Source organism: Mandrillus leucophaeus, unplaced genomic scaffold (assembly GCF_000951045.1).
Source record: "Mandrillus leucophaeus isolate KB7577 unplaced genomic scaffold, Mleu.le_1.0 Scaffold66, whole genome shotgun sequence".
NCBI classification, from domain to species: Eukaryota; Metazoa; Chordata; class Mammalia; order Primates; family Cercopithecidae; genus Mandrillus; species Mandrillus leucophaeus.
In genome coordinates this window covers 4899693-4909793 of record NW_012107141.1, presented here as the reverse complement: position 1 = coordinate 4909793, position 10101 = coordinate 4899693, and the positions used below count along the sequence as shown (strand labels likewise).

Below are 10101 nucleotides of genomic sequence, written 5' to 3'. Positions count from 1 at the left end.
TTTTTAGTAGAGATAGGATTTCTTCCATGTTGGTCAGGCTGGTCTCGAACTCCTGGCCTTATGTGATCTGCCCAGCTCAGCCTCTCTAAGTGCTGAGATTACAGGTGTGAGCCACTGCACCCAGCCAGAGAGTTTAGATTATATCTATCAAGGTCCTAGCTAATAAATCACAGAGGTGGAATTGAAACAGATCTGTCTGACTCTCAAGCTCAGTGCATCAGTTCTCCATTGCTGCATAACAAATTACCCTAAAACTTAGTGACTTAAAATGACAACCATTATCTCACAGTTTCTATGGGTCAGAAATCTGGATGCAGCTTAGCTAGGTGCCTCTGGCTCAAGGTGTCTCACAGACTGCAATCCAGATATCAGCTGGGGTTACAGTCTCATCTCAAGGTTTGACTGGGGAAGGATCCCCTTCCACACTCAGTCACATAGTTGTTGGCAGGATTCAGGTCCTCATAGGCTGTTGGCTGGAGGCCTTCCTCATTAGTTTCTTGTCTTGTGGGCCTCTCCATAGGACAGCTTACAACATGGCAGGTTGCTTCTCCCAGAGCAAGAGCAAGAAAGAATGAGGGAGGGCAACTCAAGACCAGAACCAGTTTCTTGGTAACTTAATCTAGTAGCCATCACATTTGCATAATCTTTTCATTAGAAGTAAGTCACCAGACCAGTCCACACTCAAGGGGAGGGGATTCTTAAGGGCATGAATACCAGGAAGTGAGAGTCACTGGGATCATCTTAGAGGCTGCCTACCGGACTCAGTTTACAGCTTTCCCCCTTATCACCCCCTTAAAGATCTCAATTAATTTCTCATCACCTTTCCTCCTAAAGACACAAAAAATCCAAGTTCACTGATCCTGGAATGGGGAACCTCACCTACAGCAACCCCTCCTACCGAACATCCACACAGGAAGTGAAGATTGAAGCAATCCCCAAACCAGCCATGTACAACCAGCTGTGCTATAAGAAAGAGGTAAAAATTGAAATTTACGTTCAAGGGTCTTTTTGGGGAGGTGTGGGGAGGGGTTATACTCCAAATGCCCAAATAAGTCAGTAAGGGTTGCTGAGTAATCCCATCTACCATTTTGGAAGTTATAGTGAACAGAAGAACTGAATGTAATTTGGGTTTCTGGGAAGTTCTAGAATCTCTGAGGGATTAGCTTGAGGGACCTTAGTGAGAGCCAGGTTAGAAGGCAGATCTCAGAAGATTTAGGTCTGAAAGCAGTTGTCCTGCCAGGAGATATTTTTCCAAGCTCATAGGTCCTTTCCCTCCAGGAATTGTCATTCCCCTACAAAGGGCTATGTGTTTCTGAAACAAGGGAGCTCTCCCAGACCACACCCAAAAAACCCAAGAGCTCCTGGACTTGCCCATTACTAACCAAGCTAGTAGCACCTATGGTTGGGAATGGCTTGTTTTTCACTGTTCTTCCTCTTACCACAGAAATTTCTCTAGAATTCTGAAGGTTTACCTGCTTTTGTTTTTTTAACTTCTTTGTCACTTCAATGGAAAATTATTTGCTCAATGTTAAGGCATGAAAAATAGTCCCATTTCAGTTAGCTGGGTGTGGTGACTTGTGCCTGTAGTCCCAGCTACACAGGAGGCTGAGGTGGGAGGATCACTTGAGCTCAGGAGTTGGAGGCTGCAGAGAGCTGTGATCGTGCCACTACCATCCAGCTTGGATGACAGAGTGAGACCCTGTCTAAAAAAAAGAAGAAAAAAAAAGTCCCATTTCCACAAGGGAACTATACCTGGTATTTCAGATTTTCCTAATCCAATATAAGCCTTGTTTTTTCCCCTAAAATCCTGTAACTCTTCATCAGAAGTTATTCCTTATGAAGACCCTAATCGGTCTACTTTTTTGGCCTATCTAGCACAGTCAGAACCGGCTCTCACACCTGCAGGGCTCTCATGTGTAATGAACACATTTCACATAATAATCATGTGCTTTCTGCATCCATGAATTCCCATATTTAAAAAGCTTCCATTACTTCTGGTTCAAGTTGATGTTTGAAAAAAATTTTTTAATTAAAAAAACTTTTTAAAAAGCTTCTACTGCAGTCAAAACAGAATGTGCAGGGATGGCTTATAGTTCTAGGAATGGTAGACCCCTCCTCAGTATCTTTGAGAGAAAGACTCTTGAAGATTCTTGGGTTCCTGGAGTATCTGATGCTCCAGAAAAGAACCACAATGAAGGCCACAGGATGGCAATTAAAATAGTGTAACCTCTTTCTTCTGTTGTGTGTTTCTTCCTCAGCAGCTCTTTCACCCCTCTGATAGTCTTTCACCTTTTCTCTTCTGATTTCCTCTTGATTTCAGGTACCTGTTGCTGGGTGTTTGTAGAGGGAGTGGTGTTTCCCAAATTGCAAGTGCCATGTCCCCCACCTCTCCCTAACTTCCCCAGCATGTCTCTTGATTAAGACACTGAGTGGCCTGCATCTTATACTAATTTCATCTTGGAGGGTGTGCTGGGTGAACGGACATCTGTGTGTTTGCTTGTGTGCTATCTATGTCCCACTCTGCATGGCTGAGGGGACTGTCACTCTCAGAGGGCAGGGACCATGTTTTTTATTGCATAATCATCAAAGCACCTAGCACAGTCTCCTGCTTAACATAGGGGCTCAGTAAATATCTGTGGAATTGAATTGTTACAAAAATAGAGCCACAGCCACAGTTGCAGAACTCTTGGCAGGAATTCTATCCCAGGGACAGAACCCAAGATGATCCATTTTCTTCTAGCAGTGGTGGCATGTCAGTTGGTATGCCCCAGCAGCCAGGAATGAGGCTACTCTTTGAAGAAGCCATAAAGGGAGAGGGCTGAGCAGAACTCCAGGCTGTGCCTGGAAGAGTCCCAGGTTTTGCTTGGGAATGGTCCCAGGACTCATGGCAGCAAAGCCAGAGTAACCTCCCAAAAAAGGTTATAAGTTGCAGGACCCCACTGGAGTGAGGTTTAGGACCCAGATAAGAGGATTTCCTTTTTTTAGTTTTTTTTCTTTCTTTCTTTCTTTTTTTTTTTTTTTTTTAATGGAATCTTGCTCTGTCACCCAGGCTGGAGTTCAGTGGCGTGATCTTGGCTCACTGTAACCTCAGCCTCCAGGGTTCAAGGGATTCTCCTGCCTCAGCCTCCCAAATAGCTGGGATTACAGGCGCCCGCCACCACACCCAGCTGATTTTTGTATTTTTAGTAGAGAAGGGGTTTCACAATGTTGACCAGGCTAGTCTTGAACTCCTGAACTCAAGTGATCTGCCCGCCTGGGCCTCCCAAAGTGCTGGGATTACAGGCATAAGCCACCACGTCTGGACAGATAAGAGGATTTTCTAGAGTCCCCTGTCTTACCTCGCAAGTTTTCTCCTTAACAAAATTAGAAAAAAGAGATAATTGAGAAACTAACACCGAAAGTAACTTAACATCCTGAATAAATGTACATTTAATTGCTCTTGCCAATTGCTTTTGATGATTTATATCAGCATGATGTCCCATTAATAAACCATAGTAACAATGTAACATAGCTACCATGTTATAGTGCATTTTGTGTCAAGCAACTGCATTCCATGTATCACCTCATTTAACCTGACAGCAGTTGGTTGTGAGGTATGGATACTGTTACTCTCCTCACACTGCAGAGTTTTAGAGACTGAGTTTTAAAAATGTGAAATAGGCCGGGCGCGGGGCGCGGGCGCGGTGGCTCAAGCCTGTAATCCCAGCACTCTGGGAGGCCAAGACGGGCGGATCACGAGGTCAGGAGATCAAGACCACCCTGGCTAATACGGTGAAACCCCGTCTCTACTAAAAAAAAATACAAAAAACTAGCCAGGCGAGGTGGCGTCACCTGTAGTCCCAGCTACTCAGGAGGCTGAGGCAGGAGAATGGCGTAAACCCGGGAGGCGGAGCTTGCAGTGAGCTGAGATCCGGCCACTGCACTCCAACTCGGGCGACAGAGCGAGACTCCGTCTCAAAAAATAAATAAATAAATAAAAATTTTAAAAAAAAGTGAAATAATTTGCCCAAAGTGACAAAGCCAGTGAGTGGCTGCTGCAGTACTGGAAGCCATGGTTTTCCCTCCTCCCTGTATGATAATGGTAACAATCATCATAGCTGCCCCTCCCCTTTTAGGCTAGGCCTCATACATTTGCCCAATCACATTTCCACGTTTGTTTGTGGGATTTTTGTGTGCTTCACTCCTACTCTTAACCCCATCCACTTCCTTTTTCCAGTTTACCATGGGATCCTTTGTAGAAAGCCAACTGACTGACTATATCTGCCCACTCTCCACCCTAGGGAGGGCCTGACCATAACTACACCAAGGAGAAGATCAAGATCGTAGAGGGAATCTGCCTCCTGTCTGGGGATGATGCTGAGTGGGATGACCTCAAGCAACTGCGAAGCTCACGGGGGGGCCTCCTCCGGGATCATGTATGCATGAAGACAGACACAGTGTCTATCCAGGCCAGCTCTGGCTCCCTGGATGACACAGAGACGGAGCAGCTGTTACAGGAAGAGCAGTCCGAGTGTAGCAGCGTCCATACTGCAGCCACTCCAGAAAGACGAGGCTCTCTGCCAGACACGGGCTGGAAACATGAACGCAAGCTCTCCTCAGAGAGCCAGGTCTAAATGCCCGCATTCTCTTCCCTGCCTGCCTGTTCCTTCTCCTTTATGGACGTCTAGTCCTTGTGCTTGCTTACACCGCAGGCCCCTCTTCTGTGTGCTCGTCCTCCTCCTCCTCCCACCCCATAACTGCTCCTAAGCCCTCACTGGAGCTGTTTACCACCTGAGTCCATAACTACCTGTGCACAACAAATGATGGCACATCTCGAGAATTTAGACCTGGATTTTACCATGAACCTCACATCTTGTACTCCGTCCTGGGCCCCCTGAAACTGCTTATTCATGATTCCTCGCCAGCGTAGAGCTCCACCTCCCCTTCCCCCGGTACCCTCAGTGCCTGCTTCTCAGTGCTGATGCAGCTGATGACCCAGGACTGTGCTCTGCCCCAGCACAGCCAGCATGACTGCTTCTCTGAGAGAACTTGCCCATCAGAGGCTGGGACAAGGGGGTGTGGGTAAAGAGGGATGAAGGATAGAGGCTGAGAGAAGAAGGAAAAGTCAGCCCAGCAGGTATGGGCATCTGGGAACCTTCAGCCTCAAGTGTGTTGGTAACATGAAAAAGCTTTGGTGGGTAGTTGGGTCTGGGTGTCTGGTCCATTGCTGGCAGTGGACATTATTCTTGCCCTAAGAGTCACTGCCTTTTCAGCAGCAGATACTGGTAAGATGGGGGTGGCTCAAGCTGTTCTTCCTCCTGCTAGAATGTGTGGAGCTCTTTCTACCTTCGGATAACTGGGGCCCCTATCACGAGGCTACTGGCTAATATGAATTCCCTCCTGGTGCCACCACTGGCCAGTATCTTTCCTAAGTCTTTGATCAGAGTAACCAGGTTGTGAGCCAGTGGCTTGAGTGAATGTTAGGCCTTGGGGGCTGAGTCTCTGAAAAGTCTAAGAAGCTCTGCCTAGACCAAACATGGTATACCACCTGAACCCTCTCTCCCTCATTCCCTGGGATTCTAGGGAAGAGACCTAGAAACAAGCTTTCAAAGAAAAACCAGAAGTTGTCATAAATGGTCAGAAAGAACAATCAGGTTGGAGACTTGGGACACCCAGGGCCTAAAGAGAAGTATCCATGAGGGTCAAACTTCCTGTTGAACTTCCTGTGTTCTTTCTCAAGTGCTCAGGGATCTAAATTAGTGGACAGCGAGCCTGTGGCTGTGGGGTGGTGACGTTCCTTTTCCAGCTGTCTCCTCAGCTAAGGGGCTTGGTTTCCGTGTGGGATGCCATCACTTGGTTCATGCTCATTCACACAAAGGGCATGTGTCTCAGCCTAGTATGAGGGAAACTGAGACTTATTTTTGCCCTAAAACGTCTCCCTAGTTGTTCTTCATGGGTTGGTTTGTTTTTTTGTTTTTTTTTTTCCGTTTGTTTTTTGCCTAATTTGCTTTTTCTGACCAAGCCTTGTGGCACCAGCAATCTCCAAAGTCCTGTGGTGGGAGGGCCGAATAAATAAAGATGCAAAGAGGTGGGCAAGGAGTAGGAAGGTAGAGAGCACCACTGATGAGGCCCTCCTAGCCCATGGCAGACCCAGACCTCTTCTCCCCCAGGAATTAGAAGTGGCAGGAGAGGACAACAGGGGCTGGGAATGGAGGGGAGAATTTCTAGGGGAAGTTTCCTGAGTTGAAACTTCTCCTGTGGTTACTGGTATTGAGAAATCAGCTACCAAACATGGGTGAAAAAGGACAAGATCAAGTCAGTTCTAAGACTGCTAGAGAGAGATACCAAGCCCTTAGCCTTGCTCTCAGTAGCATCAGCCCCAGGTCTGAGCTTCCCCACATTACAGCCTCCCCACATTACACTTGACAAAGCAGTAAAGGAGGGAGCACTTTGGGTCCTGACACTCATGTCTGGGGAGGAAGAGCAAGTAGAAAAGTGGCATTTCCTTAATTGGAAAGGGGGAAGGATCTTATTGCACTTGGGCTGTTCAGAATGTAGAAAGGACATATTTGAGGAAGTATCTATTTGAGCACTGATTTACTCTGTAAAAAGCAAAATCTCTCTGTCCTAAACTAATGGAAGCGATTCTCCCATGCTCATGTGTAATGGTTTTAACGTTACTCACTGGAGAGATTGGACTTTCTGGAGTTATTTAACCACTATGTTCAGTATTTTAGGACTTTATGATAATTTAATATAAATTTAGCTTTTCTTAATCACCTTGCCTGACTTGGAGTCATGACTAATCCTGCACCTGCTCTGTCTGGCAGATCCATGCTGTGGAAAACCTGCTTACAGACATCACTTTTAAGTCCTTTGTGGATGTGGGGACAGTGAAGAGCAATAAAGAGTGTAAGGTTCCTGCTGGAGTTTTCAGCTCATCTGGAGAAGAGAGGTCGAGGCCAGAGTTCGTTGGCTGATGAAACCTTTATTTCCTCTGGAAGAGGAATGGTAGATGGGTTTCCTCTTGAGTGCCGACTCTGATTGGTTGGTAGTGGCTGCCTGAGGGCCTGTTCACACCCAATGGGAAGAATGTCATATGGCTAGTGACATCTCTTTTGTGCACTGGAAGGAAATGTCATGGCATGTACACCATGTATCGTCTATTTCTGTTCTAGGTCTTTGTCACAGAACTTTACTTTGCCTTGCAGTGATGGTCATTGGCAAGACTATCTCAGGTAGTAAGAAAAGTACTGGAGCTGGGGACATGGAGGGCTTAATTCCAGTCCCAGATCTGCCACTAGCTCTGTTTAATCTTGGTCAACTTTCATAGTTAGTCTGAGAGTGGATCAAATTATCACTAGGATTTCATTTATTTTTAAAGGCTATCTTTTTATAGCTCATCCACTACTTCTCAAGGCTAGAATAAGGAGCTCTAGGGATCCCTTCTCAGGTTCTCTGGATGTGATATCCCTCAGTGAAAATTGGGAATCATGTTAGTCTCAATGCCCGATGTAGAATTTCATGTCAAGTCTCAATAGTTGATTTTCTAAACCACACACCATCTATAGGATAATATTCCCATTCATTCATCTGCCATGGGCTAGGCACTGCCCATGCCTAAACAAAGACATAATCTTATAGAACTTAGAGTCTAACAACACCATTACCACCACCATCCCAAAAAAGAAAAAAAAAAAGAAAGCAAGAAAGACTGAAGCTTCTTGTATTTAAGTGACCAGAGATCTGAGTATAAACTACAGTGTATAATTTTTCTAACTGTAGTGAGGAGTAGGTGTGCCAGAACAAAAACAAGTAGAATAGCCCAAGGATAACCATCCCTCCAACCCCCACTGTTCTCTTTGCAGGGGGGAAAAAGAAAAAGAGGACATCTTGGGATAAAACAAAGGAACAAAGGTTGGGAATTCCTTGTCTAGTTCTCTGGATATAAAATCTGAAACTAGGGTCAGGCACAGTGGCTACACCAAAGTAATCTCACCACTTTGGGAGGCCAGGACAGAAGTAAGAAGTATTGCTCAAGGCCTGGAGTTCAAGATCAGCCTAGGCAACATGACAAGACCCTATCTCTACAAAAATATTTAACAATATTAGCCAGGTGTGGTAGCTCATGCCTGTAGTCCCAGCTGCTCGGGAGGCTGAGGCAGGAGGATCACTTGAGCCCAGGAGTTCAAGGTTACAGTGAGCTATGATCATGCCACTGCATTCCAGCCTGGGTAACAGAGCAAAACCTTGTCACTAGAAAAACAAAACAAAAAAAACCCTGAAACTGATAAGTGAGCAGATGGTGGGTCAAGTTCTAACAAACTGACCATATCTTTGCAAACTCACTCAAAATACAGTCACGGTCTGTCTATGGTGTATGAACAAACTGTGGAATCTAAAATGAAAGGATCTCTGGCCCATAGAAAGGACTCTATGGCATAAACTGAAGCTCTCACCAAACTTAGGCCTGAAGAAAACACAAAGTCAATGCATAGGAACTCAGAGACAGCATCTACAAAAGCTGAGGGTGCATAGGTATCTAAGTGGGTTCTAAGAGGACCCAATAATGCACCAACATCCAAGGTTATCCAGTGAGCTTAAATTCTCTGGTTTCTATTTATGAACATAATGATAAAAGAAATGTGGTTGAGTCCTTTTTATGGCTACGAAACACTCTGTAATATGTCTTTTCTTCAAATGTGAAGATGAGTCAACTGATCCACATAATAGGATGTATGTTTTGGGATGTTTTAGGCAGTCTTTGTTTTGAAACATTCCCTCATCTGCCCACTTATTTTCTCTCCACACCATTCTCCTGTTAACCAGCTGGAGAGGCTAGCAGAGCTCAACATAGGGAATAGAGTTTGATGTCCAGTCAAAGCTCCAACTCATAACTCTGGTCTCCTTGACATAGTGTTAACACAGAACCAGACAGCCTAACTAAGGGTCATAGTTTAAACCCAAGGCTAAGTTAGCCCCAAGCTACACAATCTGCTTATTTCATTTTATAAGACATAAAAAGCCAAGAACTTTCACATATCTTGCCCTTCCTGATGGTTTTCCCTCCAGGCCCTAAAAGCCTGCTGATAGCCTGCTAATGAGGTCCCCATCTCTCCCTTCTCCCTCCTTCCTCTTTGGTGGGACTGATGCTTCTGTGGTCAAAGTTCTTAGACAGTCTACATTTTGGGGGCTATGGAAAATGAATATGAGAAAAGAAAAAATAAAGGCTATTCATTCCTTCATTCAACCAGCACCTACTAAATGCAATCAAGTGCAAGCCAGGGTAGGCTTTGCAATCCTGGAAGACAGTTAAGGCACTAAAACCCAGAGCCACTTGAAATCTGTATTAATGCCACCACTTCTATATCCAGGGAAATAATGCAGAGGGCACCTGGATTGAAAGTTGAAGGAAGCTCATCACTGAAGCTGCTCCTTTTAGGCTAGAAATATGGATACATATCCCATGGTAGGGATGCTTCAACCAGAATTCAGCTTGTGATTACAAAAGAATGAGGACTGTCCCAACCCTAACAAGCTTTTTAGAGATGCCCAGCACAGTTATTCAGCAGCCACAGTATTTGACATTTGTTTCCTGTTTGCAGTTGCAAAAATATAGCATTCACTTTGATCTCTAATGCCCACAAGGGTTTCACTGCCCTCGGAGGGCAGTATGTTCATAAATACACTCCTTAGGTAAAAGGACTATGGAGAGGACCCTAGAATAAAGAAAGCACACGTAACTCCAATAAATATACAGATAAATGCTATTTGATAATAATCCTAGATGGCAAAAGATGACTGGGCAAACATTTGTTGAATACCTACTATGGGCAAGGTACTGTATAAGATTTCTACAAGGCCCTGTGGGATCTGCCACTCCTCACCCCCAACTGTTAAAAGATTTCATCTCCTACTACCCCCTTACTGCATCCTACTCTGGGCCAGCGACACTAGCTTCCGTCTTCCTCAAAAAACATAAGGCCTTTGCACAGCTGTTGGCCCTTGCTCGCACTTCTTCCCCTAGATATACTCATGGCTAACTCCCTCACCTTCTTTAAGTCTTTGCTCAAATGTAATCTCAGTGAAACCTACCCTGACTGCCCTTTCATATATATATAT

General features: G+C 45.1%; 1 protein-coding gene across 1 annotated transcript in view; it reads left to right on the top strand.

Moving 5' to 3' along the window:
* The window catches only part of LRP4 (low density lipoprotein receptor-related protein 4), a 51572-nt gene extending 44814 nt beyond the window's left edge, over nucleotides 1-6758 (top strand). Inside the window, 2 exon segments of the mRNA XM_012001465.1 lie at nucleotides 835-976; nucleotides 4281-6758. Of these exon segments, the coding sequence (XP_011856855.1) occupies nucleotides 835-976; nucleotides 4281-4613 (475 nt within the window). The 3' untranslated portion in view covers nucleotides 4614-6758.
* Nucleotides 6759-10101: the final 3343 nt, after the last annotated feature.